At 43.3% G+C, this 19,373-nt stretch overlaps 1 protein-coding gene across 15 annotated transcripts in view; it reads left to right on the top strand.

Annotated features, from left to right (window-relative positions):
• The window catches only part of elna (elastin a), a 61,521-nt gene that overhangs the window by 22,868 nt on the left and 19,280 nt on the right, over nucleotides 1-19,373 (top strand). For 14 of the 15 annotated variants that reach the window (XM_031573342.2, XM_031573337.2, XM_031573335.2 and 11 more), the window contains 20 exons: nucleotides 8,051-8,095; nucleotides 8,413-8,496; nucleotides 8,753-8,803; nucleotides 9,010-9,036; nucleotides 10,070-10,126; nucleotides 10,312-10,380; nucleotides 10,853-10,900; nucleotides 11,043-11,096; nucleotides 12,420-12,449; nucleotides 12,535-12,609; nucleotides 14,208-14,240; nucleotides 14,356-14,418; nucleotides 14,565-14,615; nucleotides 14,773-14,916; nucleotides 15,853-15,903; nucleotides 16,061-16,225; nucleotides 16,738-16,788; nucleotides 16,946-17,110; nucleotides 18,082-18,132; nucleotides 18,290-18,412. In XM_031573342.2, the coding sequence (XP_031429202.1) occupies nucleotides 8,051-8,095; nucleotides 8,413-8,496; nucleotides 8,753-8,803; nucleotides 9,010-9,036; nucleotides 10,070-10,126; nucleotides 10,312-10,380; nucleotides 10,853-10,900; nucleotides 11,043-11,096; nucleotides 12,420-12,449; nucleotides 12,535-12,609; nucleotides 14,208-14,240; nucleotides 14,356-14,418; nucleotides 14,565-14,615; nucleotides 14,773-14,916; nucleotides 15,853-15,903; nucleotides 16,061-16,225; nucleotides 16,738-16,788; nucleotides 16,946-17,110; nucleotides 18,082-18,132; nucleotides 18,290-18,412 (1,437 nt within the window). The remainder of the gene's footprint in view (nucleotides 1-8,050; nucleotides 8,096-8,412; nucleotides 8,497-8,752; nucleotides 8,804-9,009; nucleotides 9,037-10,069; nucleotides 10,127-10,311; nucleotides 10,381-10,852; nucleotides 10,901-11,042; nucleotides 11,097-12,419; nucleotides 12,450-12,534; nucleotides 12,610-14,207; nucleotides 14,241-14,355; nucleotides 14,419-14,564; nucleotides 14,616-14,772; nucleotides 14,917-15,852; nucleotides 15,904-16,060; nucleotides 16,226-16,737; nucleotides 16,789-16,945; nucleotides 17,111-18,081; nucleotides 18,133-18,289; nucleotides 18,413-19,373) is intronic. The other variant, XM_031573349.2, reaches the window with a different exon arrangement.

Raw genomic sequence — 19,373 nt, forward strand, 5'->3', positions numbered from 1 at the left:
TGCCAAATGATGAAATAATCGAAGAAGTCTGTGTTTGGTTTACACTGACCAGTGGGTCCCCAATAGCCTTGCTTTCTGACGCATTGCAGAAATGTTGTTAATGTGTTTGTGTGAAGCACATCAAAGCGTAGGTGGAGTTGGCCCTTTTTGACAGATGAATCTTAAGGCTGCCAATAACATTTAGGTCATTTCTCCCCTCCATTCTGTCACCAATAGGGGTGTGGGTGCACAGAGGTGTTTGTGGGGATCATGTAGTGCAGATGCCTTAGACACTATTTTGGCTGACACCTGCGACTTCACATAACATAACTCTTGCTCTAATTGAATGACTGAATGAATTGCACCTTGTCGAAGCCCAAAATAAAAAAAACCTCAGTGGCTCTATCAGGGACATTTTGACAGATGAATCACCGTTTGGCCGAGGGCAGACCTTATAAAAAAAAACGCTCATCTGTGGTCGGACGAGTTGCTGAGAAAGCGAAGGTAATGTTTCGGACTCAGCTGCTCGAGCAGCCATCTGTCCGCAGTGGAGGAGCCCAGCACATTCCCCCTCTCGAAATCAAAAGTGGTGACAGCAGGGCTTCCTGTCATAAAAAAAACATACCTCTCAGGACGCGGGACACATGGCCACCGTTTGTAGTTATTTGATTATATCCCTGTGTTAGTTTCAATACCCACAAGTGACTGCTAATAGGGATGCAGACCCAGGCCCAATTTGTTAGTCATGGTGGAGCATTCGTGCCGATCTAATTGGATTAATGGTAATGTAGCTGGGAGCCTCGGTGTAGAATCCTCAGTGTAAAAAGGCTGGGTCGTAGCCCTGAGACATATGCACGCAGCTGTGCTCTTGGACTGGAGACATGAATGTTGCCGTCGCTGCCGAACAGACGTCTTCCTGTTTGGCCTCATCGAAAAAGTAAAGGGAAACAAGGTAAGGGAGAGCAGGAAAGAGAGGGAGGGGGAAACAGGAGATAAAGTGAGGGCCACAGGAAGATAAAGTGCAAGAGGGGAGAGGCGAAAGAAACAAAGAGAATGAGAGAATGAGAGAGAGAGGGAGAAAGACAGACGGACAGACGCAGCCAGGCAGATGAGCAAAGGAAGAAGGCCGGGGTGCACAGAGAGCACATGTGCTTCTCGTTACCAGCCTCAGACCTGTCCTCCAGGCGCTCGCCGCTGGCCCCTGATTGTGAATAATAGCCTGTCCTCACAGAGGGAGCGCTCAGTGACAAGCCCCCCACCCCCCCAACAAACCCCCAAGCCTCCCCCACATCTTCGCCCTCTTCCCCCTTTCTCTCATCCCCCTGGAACCGACCACCACCCATGGGGGGTTCGAAGCGCCTGGGACCGGGAAGCTGAAACTGGAAACTGCGAGGGAAAGTTTTCATATTAAAGAGGCTTAGGCGTACAATTTAGCGTAGATTAGCTCTGCGAGCCATTGTTTGTTTTTGCTTTTGTGAATTCCGCCCCGCTCCCCATGCACCCTGTGTGTTTTTTTCCTCCTCTTTTCTTTCGCATCGACACAGGGAGCCATTATTTCTCTCAGGGTTGTGCTTTTATGCTTTCATTATTATGGAGCAAAGTTGAAGTACCTTGCTCTGGGGTACAGACGCTAGAGTTAAACCTCCATGCTGTTGATTCTGTGGCCAGCTTCTTTGTAGCGCTTGCCAACCTCTCTGGACAGACAGTGCTTCTTAGGTCACATTTGCAGGGAGACTAATGTGTTGTTTATGGATTGATGAGAGAAATGTTATCCACATACTCAGACATCTCTTGTTCTTTGGCAAGAACTTTCCCCAGTATGGTCAGTGTTAAAATATTCTTGTTCTTATTCTGAGTACACCCATGCATTACCCTACCCTTGGGAAATTAGGTTATGGATTATCTAATTTACACAGATGACGCCAATTAGATACATATAAACCCCCATATTATAGATGTCCACGATCTGACTATGATTATGCACCCAGATTATAATTATAACATGCATCAGAGGGACTCTGTTTAAAATGTAACATCTGGACTACACAGAATGTACAATGAACCTATGTCCTCAGATGTCCTGTTACTCCCTAGAATAATCTCATTATTTATACTTGTACAATTCTCTACTTCCCAACAAAATATTTCCCTTCCTTTGCAGTTCTGCAGTTATTATCCTTTAGTCTTAATAGAACTCTGTATCCTACCATTTTAGAAAAAGGTGATGGTCTATCAAGATGCCAAATCTAAGCACTCCTACCGAGAGGTAGCTGCAGCTCCGTCCATGGCATCAGGATGAAAGGCTTTTAGGTTTTTTACTCGAGGCCCTGTTTCAGGGCTCTATGCTGAGCGGCTTCGTTGTAATTGGCAAGAGTCTCGGGTTCTCCTGCGGGGACAGAGTTGAAAAACTGATTTTTTAAAGTGTGTCTTTCCACGTCAGTTGACGTGGAAATGTAAGACATCGCCACGTCTACCAGCGCATGAGTCATTTTTTTTTTTTTTTGCGAAGCAGAGAAACCTGTTTATTTATCAGTTTGCAGACTTGACTTGTCAGAAAGGTATTCAGCAGGCAAGTGGCGCATGCATATGTGCACCATCTGGCGAGTGTAACTCTCAGTGCCAACTTCAAATACCACAGCAGCTGGCTCTTTTATTGATAGATTTTCTCTTTCTTTTTTTTGGGGGGGGGGGGGGGGGGTGAATGATGTGCACCATATCTTTTCCTTAAGACATTATAAATAATAGAAATAAATGAGGAGATATTTGTGGCTTGCCTCTCTGCCAGAGTAAAGTACTGTGTAGTGCAGAATGTGTCTGCGTTCCTTAGGGAGGGGGGCAAGACCTGGGTGTGCCCTTGGCTGCATTTGGTGTGAGATGAGCAGATTTTTACACCTTAACAGAGTGATTAGTAAGCACACGTAAGTCCAGTGGAGGATTTGTTCGAAACTATCTGACACAAAAAGTAAAAAAAAAAAAAGTAGTCTCAGAGCTAAAGCTGGTGCATGTGTAAAAATGACCGTCGACACGCTCATATGTCAGAGAGCTAACAAAGCTGTCACGAGTTAGACAGAAAACCAGAATGGCATGTTAACGGGCATCTTGGTTTCATGGTGGAGGGCATTAATAGCAGTTGTGTTTCTGTTTCTGACCACTGCCTTCAGAGAGCCAATAATGGCCTACTGTGATCGAGGCTGTGGGAGACGTCAGGCGGGCGGGCCGGCTCGGCTCGGTGGCATTGCTGTAATCCACATGAGGGTAATGGCTCATTTTACACAGACCCTGTTAATGGGAGCCATTTGCAGAGTGGTGTGGGCTCACTCTCTGGGCTGTCTCTCTCTGCCAGGCTTTATAAACCGTGTAAGGCTGAGGAACACACAAAAGCGATTCAGGATTGCTCTCCCTCTCTCTCTCTCTCTCTCTCTCTCTCTCTGTGGTGCCCCGAAACAGCCCCTCATTATGATGCTTGCAATCATTGAACATGACAGTGGAAAAGAAAAGGGGGACGGGAGGGCCTTAGGCAGCGCTCCGACTTTTGCTCTGGAGGCACAAGCTCTAGCTGGGCCATACAAGCACACACACAAACCTTTGCAAACCAGCTGTTTGACAGCCACCTCATCTCTTCACCGTTCTATGGGTCAAAGTGTTGGGACGTGTCATTAACTGTGTCAGCGCCTCACAGATGGACGGAGGGAAGGGTGAGAAGAAAGAAAAACAACAAAGCAAGGCTGCTCAGGCTCAAAAGACGTGCTGCGGTGTGACTGTGGAGGGCGCGTAAGTGCTTAATCACTCCAGTGTGTGCAGAGACCAGCTCGCACGGCTCGAGCATGTCTGAAGCTGGACGTCAGGGAGGTCAGCTATTTGTGGGCAAAAACTAGTGCTGGTAATGTGTCACAAATACATGCATCAACTCATATATCACCTATATCTGCTCTCGCGCACATGGCCAAAGAACTCCATGACCTTTGAATCAAGGGCGTCCAATCTGTTTAGCAAAATACTCCGATCCGAATCACTGTACTCCAATGTCCTGCAAAGTTGTATATACTGGGAAACATTGTGTTCCTCTCTTGTACACACATCTATAATTAGTATGTCAATTTGCAATAGCAAATACCAATACTTTAACAAGCTTATGGCTGAGGCCGTTAAAATTCACTCATTGTGATTACAGGCTCATGCTTTAAACCAGCTGAGTGTGACTAAAACCTTCTGAGGACTTTTAGTCACAAAGAGCATCTGTGTCATTTGGCAATGTGTAGACTATTTTGGTCTGGTCCTAGCATACTACAATGCCCAATTGTTCATCAGTCATCTGGCCCTCAAGCATGCTGCACAGTGATTGTAATAGAATAATCACAGAGCAAAATCAGAGCTTTATAACCAAGAGGAACAGCAAAGTCATGTTTTCATGTTTTCACATTCAGCTGTTTTCTGTTCTCTCGGCTATGACTGACTGGCAACCTGATTGTTAGACGTTAGAAGTTGTGTATTCCTGAGCCACAGTTGTTCCTGATTGAGCAGGAATAGCTCTCTTTTATACAGATGGACCTCGGGGACGAGGCGGCGGGAGCCAGGCTGTGGTGGTTTGCTCCACGCTTGGCTCGCGGAGCGGCCCGATGTGATGATTCATGGACACGAGCGCTGTGTGTGTCGTTATTGTTCCCCCTCGGGTTCCTTGGGCTGGCAGGAGTCCTCAGGTTGATTGCCATGACTGTGGGCGTTTGGGAAGATTGGGTGGAGGTGGAGGTGGAGAGGGTGGGGGTGGTTGGAGGGGCCAGTGGAGAGGGATTGAGTGCAGCAACGCAGAGAGAGATCCCAGAGATGGGCCGGGGCCTCACCGTGCCGCCTCAGATTCCAGCGGCCCTCTAGTCGGCTCCCTGTGGCTAGTCAGTCACATGGATGGCGTCCATGGAATTCTCCGCTCTCTTAAATTAAATCCTTCACCAGCCCCAGCTGTTCCAGAATAAAAGCCTGAGGTTGGGGTTGGGGTGGGGGTGTGGAGGGAGGTAGGAGGGGGGATATGGCTCCAGTGTCTTCACTCTTGGCTCTGTCTGCCAAGAGCTTTTAACACTTCAGGACTGGTCTGCTGGTCAACGAGACTGGATAGCACTGAAGGGATGAGAGGGAGGAATAAAAAGTGCCAAATTCCTATTGATGTGTTTGTAACCCATCCAGATCAATAAGTAAGGAATCCATGAGCCATGAAAGAGCCTCCTAAACCAAACAGAGGTTACAGGGGTAGACACAATTCGTTGATTTCATAGCTTTGTGTTTGTACGCTGGGGTTTAATTTCCAAAGAGTATTTGCAAAACTAACACCAGCAGATCCAGTGTCTCCCAGAGCGGCCATCTTGCTAAATTCAAGAAGCCCAGATGGACATACAGCTGATTTGAATGTAATTTGCCAAGGTAGTTCCAAATCACCCAATTATTTGCAATAGCAGTTGTTGCTTACTTTTTAATGTCAATCACAGTGACCATCAAAGTGTGACTGTGGCTGATGTTGATGATCCAAGTTTAAACTGAGTGTATCCTGGCTTAATTTACAGCACACAATGCTCTGTTCCAGACTTTGCGTGTGCTGTAAATGAAATGGCAACCCTCCCATCACCGGATAACAGAGAATGTATTGGATAATAAAGAGCGCACCTTGTGAAAGGAGCTTAATACCTTTTACTATTGCGGGGAAAGTATGATTCATACAGAGCCGGATCAGCCACCTCATGATGCCTTGGAAAAAGGTTAGCGTCTACTTTCAGCTGTTTCTTGTCTCTGTTGTGTTGTAAAAAAAGGAATCCCTGAGTGACGGTTGCTCCAGGCGTTCAGGTCCTGCCATCTTTTGTTACAGAGCATTTCAGGAGTTATATCCTGCTGTGTGTGTCACGTAAAAAAAAAGCAGTTTTGTCTTTGGCAAGGACTTGACACTGAAGGAATCGAAGATCTCTTCAGCCAGAGCTCAAGCAGTTAATCAACTAAACATGGGAGCTGTGCAGTTGAAAAATGAGCACAATCACATTTAAGGTCAAAGCGTCAAATATCCATGGGCGTACCTCATTTAAACAACCAGCCCAAAAGCAAATGTGCTGTGCGGCGCAAACACCCTGTTATCTCAAGAACGCACCGCTGCAGTTAACGAGTCAGGGGATCTTTTAGACAGGACTCAGAAACAACGAAGCAGACGAACTTCACTCCATCCATGACTGTTCTGGAATGGAGCATCTCTTTCTCTCTCTGTCTGTCCGTCTGACTGATCGACGTTCTGATGAATAACTATCAGCATCTGTCTTTTGTCAGGGACTCTCTGAGAGCTGCATGTGGCCCTTGCTGTGAGTTCCAGCCTGAGCGCAGGTGGGCTGTTTTGATTGACAGGTAACTCCTGTCCACTCCAAGGCCTTCACAGAAAAAAAAAAAAAAAGAAACGAACAGCGCTGGCTGCCAGTGAGACATTCCATCCATGCTTGGCTAGGACTCGCAGACTCCCCCAGGAGGTGTTGCCGCTGCTGCCCCACTTGCACGTGGGAGTGCTGAGCGAGGGTTATCTGCCTGCCGTTGTAAGATCAGCCAATTGCGGGATTAGCTAACGACAGAATAGCCTGTCTCAGCGGCCCCTCACCACGTGCCTGGAATGCATCGCTCTGATATCTCGACACAAGGATCTGGTGTTGAAATGCGTCTCTGTTGAAGTGCACTTGCACTTACAACTTTTCCATATACTGTATAATGTGAATTTATATTTAAATACAGGCCTGTACATGTATGCATATATATTTGTATCTTACTGAGATAAAGCTGTGAAGCAACTCCTCTTTGGGAGAAAACATACATTTTCTTTAATTCTGGTGGTTATCGTGAACTTTGATGTTTCTCTGTTCCAAGTCTCCAGGGTGGTAGATGTCTAGACGTTGGCGAGGGTGCGCTCAGATTTGTGGAGTAAGGCGCTTTATACGTGCCCTCCCCTACACAACATGTACGCTAACATACCGCACAGCTCACAGGCCCTTTTCCTTCTGGTCAGGGTATCTTTTAGTAAAAGAACTCTACCCCTGCCCTATTAATCCCCCAATGTGCCTCCACTCTGCTCCCCTCTGCCAAAAGCTGCTATTAATTTTCCATTTCCAAGTCATGCTACTGCAACTTTTGGTTCAGATTCCCCCCGGCACCTGGCTCCGAGCATTATCACAGCAGATTTATGAATTGGTCTTGCTCGGGGTTGTGATGTCCACTCCAGGGTGTGCGTTTTTATGCTGTTCCACAGTGGAAGCCGAGTCAAAACCGAAAAAAAAAACCTCCAGCACATGTGAGGCTTCTGTATAACAAATATGACACAAAAGCTGAACAGAACCAGTGTCTCATGGGCCTGGAATGTGTCATGCTTACAGTATAGCGGTCACCTTCTGCTCTCTAACTTCAGCCATCTGGAAGAGATTCAGACCCCAGCCACTCTGCATGCAGAGTGTTTAATACATTTCCTTTCTGCTCATGGCCAGAGTGCAGAGTGCAGTTGTGTGGCAGGAAGGGCCTGTTGCAGACAAATTGCAGGTGAGGTAAGCGAAATGGCAAGGGGTGACCGGCCTTCTGTTATGCTGTTTTGTCTGCGCAAATGTGTCGTCTCTTTCTTACACCCGCCCATGATTAATTAGTTGTTGGCTCACCCAAATAATCACAATGGTGAAAGGTGCATCGTAGCAAAAGACAAACCGTGGTTTCCCCTCTTTGGTTTTGGCTTCTTTTCCTTTTCCTGCCATACTCCACCGACACAGACTGCAGTCTTAAACACACACTCACCCTGGGAGACGTTTGAGTTTGGTCAGCAGTGCTTTGGCAAGCCTGAATTTCCACCAGAGGCCCAGCAGAGAGGCCTTCCCAGGCAGTTAGTCATGCAACTGAAGTGCTCCCCCTGGTGGTGGTGGACAGATAAAGCCACTGATCCTGCAGCCTGTTGAACCAACAGCTAAGCGGGTCTGGAATGTCAAAGACATCTCCGCTCCTCTAATGTGTCTGACATGCCCACAGCTTCCTGGTATTTGGTGTTTCTCTGACCTCTGGTTTCCTCTGTTTCCGCTCTGGTCAGGTTATGGAAATCTTGGAGGCCTCGGAGGGGGTTACAGGCCAGGAGGTGATTGAATAGCAGATACTGCTTTAGCATTCATTTAGCATTCTTTTTTTCCTAGCAACTTTTATTTCTGTTGGGCTGCTAAAATCGCCTAACTAAATGTCCTTGGGATGTGAAAATTGATAGAACTGATGGATACTTACATAGATTTCTAAACACAAACTATTGACCAGATGAAACTTGAAGATCTCACTAATAAGTAATGCACACTAAAAATGCATCCCAAATATGCTTCATAAATAATACATGTTAAGTTATGTCAATGAAATAACGTGATAATCTCCTGTGTAATTTTGCCAACTTGACTTGTCTTACCCCAGGTGGTTATGGTGGCTATGGAGGTGGAGGCTACAACCCCTATGGAGGCTTCTACCCTGGAGTGGGAGCAGGAGGGCAGAAGCCTGGTAAGTCTGGTAAAAGATGTATCTGACTTTAAATGAGATACCTGGATGAACAGCTGTCAAACTACAAATCAATAAATCATTCATAACACATAGTATGTACTGTATATACATACATACCTACATGTACTCATATAAATATATACTCAATACAATGTGCAGTACAGTGCAATGTCACTGAGCCATCTACTTATCAGTATCAATAAAGGATGTTATTGCTGGTGTATAATGCTGGTGTCCTGTGCCTCCACAATGTCAGGTGCTGGAGGTGGTGGTGGTTTACCAGGAGGAGGCGCTGTCCCTAATGGAGGTGAGTTTAAAGTATTAGCCAGGACTTCTACTTTAACTTATATCTTATTACTTCAGATCTACATGAAGGCATATAACACAAACATACATTAGGTGTTTTTCTATCCCTGCTCTGGCAATTTTTAGTAAGATATAAAAAATTTTTCCTTACTGAGTATATACTGTAACCTTATATCAATATATATATATATATATATATTTTTACAGGAGCTGGTGTAAAACCTGGAAAAGGAGGTACAGTGACTTTTATGATTTATCATTAAAATACTGGTCACCATGACATTTTAAACAAGTTTATTCATGTATTAAAATCAACCAAATTAATTGGTCACCATAAATTAAACCTACATTTTTGTTCCTACATGGAGCTGTTTAACATTACTAGCATCAGCAGAGCTGAATATCAGTATGACAGCTTGTGCTTAAGAGTGCATTATGTTCGATTTGGGGCGATCTAGCAGATAATGGAATATTGTATTCATAATTATATTTTCATTAGTGTATAATCACCTGTAAGTATGAATCGTTAGCTTAGAATTATTCCTTCGTATCTGACAAACCCAAACACTGGTACTAGAGAGAGCCTTGGCTTAGCTTAGCTTCTCCTACATGCTTGGGAATGGAGAGGTATTCAGTTGGTTGCAATCTGCAGCCTCACCACTAGATGCCACTACGTCCTACACACTGTACCTTTAAACAAATTATATCAGCTTTGACTTGTCTGGCTGCATATCTAACTATGTCCTTGTACTCTATTTTGATGGCATGTCAAATAACAAGTGGATCAAAGACAGAATTGCAGATAAAAGTCTCATTCAGACCAGCATTACAGCTGCTGCCCCTAGATGTTTTGTGAGAGAGCCCTGGTCTAAGGACTATTTCACTGGAGTTTCAGCGCATTACTTCAGAGTTTCCTAAGACGATGCTTGAAGTGCTGATAGAGAGCTTTAGGGAAATAGGAACGAATACTTTGAAGCTACTGCTGCCAAACGTTTCAGACCAGAGCCCGCAGCTCATTTCCTTGTTCTGGACTTGGAAAGGCCAATAAGGCATGCCATGAGAAGAGAAGGCAAAGCAGAACCATTTGTGTTTTGTTAGCCCAACATCATGCAGTGCAATAATCGTCTTTCCATCATGGAGCTCGTTTTAAAGCCATTGTGCGTCTATGGTTGAACTGTTGTATATCTTATGTGACAGCCCTCGTCTCCTGAAGTATTCCTAAGAAGCCCAACAAGTGTGTGTGTGTGTGTGTGTGTTTGTGTTTAAGGACCTGGTACAGGAGGAACTGCAACAGGGCCAGGTGCTGGTGGCACAGGATCAGAGTGTAAGACAGAGCTGGCCAGCCAGATCACTTCATAAAAAACAGCGATGATCATAGTTCTAATCAAATCAAGTTGTGCTTAGACTATACACATGCCTGAATATGTTTCATATCAAAGACCTATTACCATGCCCTATTAGCCATGACCCATAGTGTGTGTTTCCAACTGACGCTCTTTGTCCCACCAGATCCAGGCATCCCACAGACTGGCGTGCCCGGAGGAGGTGCTGGAGGGAAGGGTCAGAAGGGTGTACCAGGTGCAGACTTCAATTCAATTCAATTCAATTCAATTTCAAAGCAGCTTTTTTGGCATGGTCATTCATTTACATTGTTACCAACACAGATACAAAAACACTGATAATGATTTGAAGGGTAAAAGAGTGCATAAATGAGGTTTAAAGAGGGTTTAAATGTAAGCCTTTCTAGTTTTCTGTAAGCAAGCTAAATTATTTTAGAAAAGATTAGGGATAGTATATTAGTCTGCTACTTTTCTTTACATCTACCTCCTCCAAACGGTTATTTCTATCACATTCTTTTACTACTTCTATTTCATTTTTGAATGTTTTCAATTAAAATTCCCACATATAGCACCTTTAAGAATGAATGACTTTCTCTGTCTCTGTCTGTGGGTTTGTGTGTATTCTGCCCTCCTATGCCATTGGTTTGTTGGGGCAGCTGAAGTTTCTTCAGACTCGGTTAATGCTTCTCCATCAAACTCATTTTTAACAGGTGTCGGAGTGCCAGGACCTTACCAGGGCGGAATTGCGCCTGGACAAGGTGTGTTGTGTACTTTGATAGGACTAATGCTGTTGAGCTAATCAGGAATTTAAACAAATGAATGCACCAGTTTTGTTTATCTTTTTTCTTGGCAAATGTGCCAGCTTATTTTAGATATTAACACTGATGTCAAATTCCGCAGGGTATGGGGTGCTTCCTGGTGTTGCAACAGGGACTGGACTCAAGCCAAAGTCTGGTAATTTATGCTTCATGTTTTCACTTTGAGTTCATTACACTGTCCTCTCTCAGAGCTGGAGCTTTTTTTAAGAGAAAATATGTCTGTTTTCTATACTTTCATATCAAATTCATTAAAGAACCAGATCCAGACAAAACCACAAAATTCTTCCTAACCACGTACTGGGAAAACTAAGTATATCTGACCAGCTTGTCTGTGCCAGTAGGAAACACAAAATGTCACCCAAGTGCTGTTTGATGGTGAAAAGTACTGACTGGAAATATTAAATAATATTGTCTCATGCGGCTACACTTCTACACTATATAGTTACACAGAGAAAGGCAAGTCGTTTTTACCAGCATGTGGTCAAACAGAGAATTTAATACATTTTCATCAGTATCCAAAGAAAAATGTTCAGGTGGGGATCTGTACAGACAACTCAGCAGACGATGCCAATATATGCGCAAACACAAAAGCACTTGTATCATGATTTGCTTTACAGCCGATCGGTGGGTATTTACTGTATTTACTGTACTGTATGCAAACTGCGATGGAGAAAGGACACGCGCTTACCTTATGCTAACACTCCAGAGGTGATAGCTTTGTCAGCCTATGGAACTACTGCTTCTTAGCCAGCTTTGAGAGACCACCGGCGATGCAAAGGCAAATGTAGTCTGTGCACACAATACTCTGCCTTCTATGACACTGACATGAGCTTCATTCAAATTCTGAAAAAGTAAAAGAATGGACATTAGTTAACCGAAACGGAATCTGAAAACTGATGTGAACTGATTCTAAGGTCATGGCTGAATGCTTACAATGCATAGCGATGATACAATAGTAGTGCTGTAGTGAGAGATATCTGCATGACATGTGTATGTAGACTAACTGACTACAATTGGAACACTGGGATGTTGTCTGTGTTCCCACGAGGCAACTTGTTGTATTGTCCCTGGATTGGCGCTGTTGTGTTTGGAGTGCTGCTGCCGAGAGATGCCGTCATGTCCGTTATTTTTGAGGCCATCTAGTTTTTTAGCATTTGAGGGATATTTGAAGAAATCCGACATCTGTTTTTGAGCAGCCATGTTGTAAACTACTTGTCACTCATGAATATTTGTGAATTACGCCTTATGTCTTTTCAACAAATGTAGTCACCTGAGGATCGTTTGTCCAACTAAAATAACATTTTCACCGACTAGCCGGAGTATCATTAATTACTTGAAAAATAGCCTGCATTACAAATACTGACATGACCAAAGCGTGGAAATTGTTGCTGACATGTTGACATTTTATGTTACGTTTGTTTGACGCTTTAAAGTAATACGCCATTTCTTTGATTTGCAGCTGGTACAGGACAAACAGGCCCAGGAGCAGGTATGCTTATTCAAGTCAAAGGAGCATTTACTCAGTGCAAGAGTTTCAGATTATTGACCAATATAATTGTGGGGCTTTGTTGCAGGTGGTCGTGGGTATGGTGGTCCAATGCAACCTGGAGTATTTCATGGATATCCACTCAAGTCTCCCAAACAGCCAGGTACACTAGTTTTCACCCTGCTGATGTAATGTGCATGTCAATGTGTGTACAGAGTGAACTGAAGGAGGCAGACTGTTCCCACTTGGAACATTCTAGATGTGTTTGGTTGCACTGTTAGTCTACTAATTACATCCCCATATTCGTTCTTGATGGTGCAACAATACATGTTTCAAATTTATACGCAATCATTTTGTCATTTTATTGCTATCATGAGAAGAGGCCTGGCTAACTATAATTTGTGAGTTGGCTTAGTTTTTAAAGCCACCTTGATGTCACATCATGCATATGCTGCAAACCACAGACGCTAAGTATTTATGTGTTGTTTACTGTGAATCATCCATTGCAGTATATATCCACCCAGTGTATAGGCTTGAGCCCCATTATGGACAAATGCGGTTCTATGGGTACCAGCCAAAGGTTATGTATGGTGCGTTTATCTGAAAGCGCAATATTGGTGTATGTATCTTTCTCTTTCTGAGGCCATTTCCATCATCTGAGAGGTTGGAACTCTTGTGTTTACAGGAATAAGTTCAAATAAATTCCTTGATGGTTTGGTCAGTGGCCTCAAAATTAGAACGATACATGCCATCAAAATAATTCCCAGAAAATAGCTGACAGAGGCATACTAAACCCTGACCCTGACATCCTTCATAGAAGCACATCTTTCCCTTTCCTGTAAGAGGCTGCTAGAATGGAACACCTGGGACAGAAACCCAGATGACTTGTACTTTAGAGACCACAGTTTATATCAATATCTGATCTATTACTACATTCATAGAGACAAGTTGAAAGTATTATTGATACAAGTACTGATAACGTAAAAATGGCATGTGAAATGTTTAAGCAATCATGATTGTTAGAAAGGTATTTAGCATGCAGGGGTCGTAATGAAACTCATGTGTGCACAAGCTTCAACGACAGGCACAGAATTAGCCGTTACAGCTCGGGTTTAAGAATAGCCACTTGTTGAGTTTAATGAAGCGAAGAGTCTTTCTGAATTGTTTTGTTTTTATAGATACTGTAAATCATCATTAGGCTGTGATTAGCAAGGCATGAAACCCAGGATAAAGGATTAACCCATGTCAATAATGGCTATAATAATTAAAATGTGGTGTAACTGCAATGAAGGAGACCTCCACCAGAAATGATTTCCAGTGTTTGAGCGCTTAACCAATTAAGGAAGAGTAATGGAATTCCATAGTGCGTTCCATAATTGCAATTTGATTGCAGTCTTGGATTGGATTGGATTCTTGGAGCTTGCAGCCTCTTACAGGAATGAGTGATGTGCAGCTACAGCCATTTTATTTATTTAATGCTTTGGGCTTCAGACTATATCACTAAAATGGGATCACAATGGAGTCCGTTTTTTTTCATTGTTTTATATCCTTCCTTTGTGCCAGATATACATCACAAAGTCATCTGTTAGTTACATTTAAGAGTAATAGTGGCATCTACTTAATACAAATAACATGTAGTTGTAAGTTTATATAGCTCTGTTAACCCTTGCTGACTGGAGGCAAACTGCCAACTCTGCCATTTATGTATAGATAAAGTATGTTATATGCAAACATGTAACAGATCTTGACTTTCTTCCCCAGGCTCTCCTTATGCTGGTGGCAAGCAGCCATATGGTACAGTGCGCTTGTCTTTCACTATTCATCCCACTGTTATGAGATTGAAGGAAAACAGATGCTTGAAACTGTATATTTGTTGGTGACATGTCAACATTTCTGTTCTGTGTATTAGGCTATGGTGGCTTTGGAGGTGGAGGTGGAGCAGGGACTAAGCCTGGGTACCCTACAGGAACGGGTTAGTATGAAGCAGAGGTGTTGTCACTAAGAGAGCCTTGCAATGTACCATCACACAAGTATAGACTGTATTTTACTATATGAATGTGTATTTTGCTTTCTCTCTGTTGTACTGCCATTGCTGTTTCATCTGCCTTTAATCTACAGGAGTAGGAACATTGGGTGCTGCACAAGCACAGGCCAAAGCTGCTAAATATGGTAATTAGGGATTTTGTGTCATTTTAATCCTATTGGAAATGTAACTGGGAATCAAGTATCAATACCATTTCAACCCTTCCCCACCAGTGATCCCCTCGTATCAGAGGTCCACTGTACACGTTAAGGTGCTGAAGTGGTGTGCTTTCTTATCCTGTAGGTGCTGCTGGTGGTCTGGGTGGTGCAGGCTCAGTCCCTGGAGCAGGAGGTGCCTACCCTGGAGCAGGAGGTGCTTACCCTGGAGCAGGAGGTGCTTACCCTGGAGCAGGAGGTGCCTACCCTGGAGCAGTCCCTGGTGCTGGAGGTCAGATCATTTAGTAATGCAGTCATTGCTCTATCCTCAACTAGTCTTCTTACTGAGTTGCTTTTGAATATGTAGTAAACTCTATACGTGAGGGATAACGGCCGCCGAGGTGTCCCGTTACTCAGACCAAGGCGAAGAACTCCACAACACAAAGCAGTTTCCTTCACCAAGACCATTAATTATGTATAACAGGACATCTCAATGCATGCATGAATTGGCCATAAAGGGAACATTTGGTTCTGTTTAAAAAAGAAGGCAGTCTGTGAAGTTTGTAGTTCTACTTTGTTTAGTCACCGACCAGGATAACGTGGGGTAGGGGTGGGAAAAAAAATCGATTCTTCGATTTCTCCTGATTCTCTCTAGAACGATTCTGTCTCGATTCAGAAAAGTTCATAATCAATTTTTTTTTAAATAATAATTTCAAAAAAAAATGTTTACATCCATTTTGTGTTGAAATGCAAGCTGCATCGATTATTGCATTGTTCATAGAAAGTCATGATTGTGACAAGGAAAAGCTTTTTCTCTATTAAAAAAATAGAGAAGGTAATTAATCTGTTGATTTTCTTTAATTATCAAACACAAAGTAGGAAGTGATTAGCAACCTCTGAGTAGCAAACTCAAATGTTTTAAAAATTGAGATGCATCGATAATCGTTTAATCGGTTTAGAATTGATAATCGATAATCGGTTTAGAATCGAATCGTTAGGTGCCAAGAGATTCCCACCCCTAACGTGGGGTAGTTTGCTTGGTTACAGTTGATTCCACTGTTGCTAAGCGCGACTCCTTTAGCTTAGTAACTATTTCTGAGTGTTGTCACTAAGAGAGCTTTGCAATGTACTATCACACAAGTATGGACTGTATTTTACTATATGAATGTGTATTTTGCTTTCTCTCTGTTGAACTGCCATTGCTGTTTCATCTGCCTTTAATCTACAGGAGCAGGAACATACGGTGCTGCACAAGCACAGGCCAAAGCTGCTAAATATGGTAATTAGGGATTTTGTGTCATTTTGATCCTATTGGAAATGTAACTGGGAATCAAGTATCAAGACCATTTCAACCCTTCCCCACCAGTGATCCCCTCGTATCAGAGGTCCACTGTACACGTTAAGGTGCTGAAGTGGTGTGCTCTCTTATCCTGTAGGTGCTGCTGGTGGTCTGGGTGGTGCAGGCTCAGTCCCTGGAGCTGGAGGTGCTTACCCTGGAGCAGGAGGTGCTTACCCTGGAGCAGGAGGTGCTTACCCTGGAGCAGGAGGTGCCTACCCTGGAGCTGGAGGTGCTTACCCTGGAGCAGTCCCTGGTGCTGGAGGTCAGATCATTTAGTAATGCAGTCATTGCTCTATCCTCAACTAGTCTTCTTACTGAGTTGCTTTTAAATATGTAGTAAACTCTGTACGTGAGAGATAACGGCCGCCGAGGTGTCCCGTTACTCAGACCGAGGCAAAGAACTCCACAACGCAAAGCCGTTTCCTCCACCAAGACTATTAATTATGTATAACAGGACATCTCAATGCATGCATGAATTGGCCTTAAAGGGAACATTTGGTTCTGTTTAAAAAAGAAGGCAGTCTGTGAAGTTTGCAGTACTACTTTGTTTAGTCACCGACCAGGATAACGTTGACTAGTTTGCTTGGTTACAATTGATTCCACTGTTGCTAAGCACGACTCCTTTAGCTTAGTAACTATTTCTGAGTGTTGTCATTAAGAGAGCTTTGCAATGTACCATCACACAAGTATGGACTGTATTTTACTATATGAATGTGTATTTTGCTTTCTCTCTGTTGAACTGCCATTGCTGTTTCATCTGCCTTTAATCTACAGGAGCAGGAACATACGGTGCTGCACAAGCACAGGCCAAAGCTGCTAAATATGGTAATTAGGGATTTTGTGTCATTTTAATCCTATTGGAAATGTAACTGGGAATCAAGTATCAAGACCATTTCAACCCTTCCCCACCAGTGATCCCCTCGTATCAGAGGTCCACTGTACACGTTAAGGTGCTGAAGTGGTGTGCTCTCTTATCCTGTAGGTGCTGCTGGTGGTCTGGGTGGTGCAGGCTCAGTCCCTGGAGCAGGAGGTGCCTACCCTGGAGCTGGAGGTGCTTACCCTGGAGCAGGAGGTGCTTACCCTGGAGCAGGAGGTGCCTACCCTGGAGCTGGAGGTGCCTACCCTGGAGCAGTCCCTGGTGCTGGAGGTCAGATCATTTAGTAATGCAGTCATTGCTCTATCCCCAACTAGTCTTCTTACTGAGTTGCTTTTAAATATGTAGTAAACTCTGTACGTGAGGGATAACGGCCGCCGAGGTGTCCCGTTACTCAGACCGAGGCAAAGAACTCCACAACGCAAAGACGTTTCCTCCACCAAGACCATTGATTATGTATAACAGGACATCTCAATGCATGCATGAATTGGCCTTAAAGGAAACATTTGGTTCTGTTTTAAAAAGAAGGCAGTCTGTGAAGTTTGCAGTTCTACTTTGTTTAGTCACCGACCAGGATAATGTGGGGTAGGGGTGGAAAAAAATTGATTCTTCGATTTCTCTCGATTCTCTCTAGAACGATTCTGTCTCGATTCAGAAAAGTTCATAATCGATTTTTGTTTTTAATAATAATTTCTAAAAAAAATGTTTACATCCATTTTGTGTTGAAATGCAAGCTGCATCGATTATTGCATTGTTCATAGAAAGTCATAATTGTGACAAGGAAAAGCTTTTTCTCTAATAAAAAAATAGAGAAGGTAATTAATCTGTTGATTTTCTTTAATTATCAAACACAAAGTAGGAAGTGATTAGCAACCTCTGAGTAGCAAACTCAAATGTTTTAAAAATTGAGATGCATCGATAATCGTTTAATCGGTTTAGAATTGATAATCGATAATCGGTTTAGAATCGAATCGTTGACCTCTGAAACGGAATCGAATCGAATCGAATTGTGAGGTGCCAAGAGATTCCCACCCCTAACGTGGGGTAGTTTGCTTGCTTACAGTTGATTCCACTGTTGCTAAGCGCGACTCCTTTAGCTTAGTAACTGTTTCTGAGTGTTGTCACTGAGAGAGCTTTGCAATGTACTATCACACAAGTATAGACTGTATTTTACTATATGAATGTGCATTTTGCTTTCTCTCTGTTGAACTGCCATTGCTGTTTCATCTGCCTTTAATCTACAGGAGCAGGAACATACGGTGCTGCACAAGCACAGGCCAAAGCTGCTAAATATGGTAATTAGGGATTTTGTGTCATTTTGATCCTATTGGAAATGTAACTGGGAATCAAGTATCAAGACCATTTCAACCCTTCCCCACCAGTGATCCCCTCGTATCAGAGGTCCACTGTACACGTTAAGGTGCTGAAGTGGTGTGCTTTCTTATCCTGTAGGTGCTGCTGGTGGTCTGGGTGGTGCAGGCTCAGTCCCTGGAGCAGGAGGTGCTTACCCTGGAGCCGGAGGTGCTTACCCTCGTGCTGGAGGTGCCTACCCTGGAGCAGTCCCTGGTGCTGGAGGTCAGATCATTTAGTAATGCAGTCATTGCTCTATCCTCAACTAGTCTTCTTACTGAGTTGCTTTTGAATATGTAGTAAACTCTGTACGTGAGGGATAACGGCCGCCGAGGTGTCCCGTTACTCAGACCGAGGCAAAGAACTCCACAACGCAAAGACGTTTCCTCCACCAAGACCATTGATTATGTATAACAGGACATCTCAATGCATGCATGAATTGGCCTTAAAGGGAACATTTTGTTCTGTTTAAAAAAGAAGGCAGTCTGTGAAGTTTGCAGTTCTACTTTGTTTAGTCACCGACCAGGATAACGTGGGGTAGGGGTGGGAAAAAAAATTGATTCTTCGATTTCTCTCGATTCTCTCTAGAACGATTCTGTCTCGATTCAGAAAAGTTCATAATCGATTTTTGTTTTTAATAATAATTTCTAAAAAAAATATTTACATCCATTTTGTGTTGAAATGCAAGCTGCATCGATAATTGCATTGTTCATAGAAAGTCATAATTGTGACAAAGAAAAGCTTTTTCTCTAATAAAAAAATAGAGAAGGTAATTAATCTGTTGATTTTCTTTAATTATCAAACACAAAGTAGGAAGTGATTAGCAACCTCCGTGTAGCAAACTCAGGTTTGAGACTCTGAGTAGCAAACTCAAATGTTTTAAAAATCGAGATGCATCGATAATCATGTAATCGGTTTAGAATTGATAATCGATAATCGGTTTAGAATCGAATCGTTGACCTCTGAAACGGAATCGAATCGAATCGAATTGTGAGGTGTCAAGAGATTCCCACCCCTAACGTGGGGTAGTTTGCTTGGTTACAGTTGATTCCACTGTTGCTAAGCGCGACTCCTTTAGCTTAGTAACTGTTTCTGAGTGTTGTCACTGAGAGAGCTTTGCAATGTACTATCACACAAGTATAGACTGTATTTTACTATATGAATGTGCATTTTGCTTTCTGTCTGT

The sequence above is a fragment of the Clupea harengus genome, chromosome 9 (assembly GCF_900700415.2).
Source record: "Clupea harengus chromosome 9, Ch_v2.0.2, whole genome shotgun sequence".
NCBI lineage: Eukaryota > Metazoa > Chordata > Actinopteri > Clupeiformes > Clupeidae > Clupea > Clupea harengus.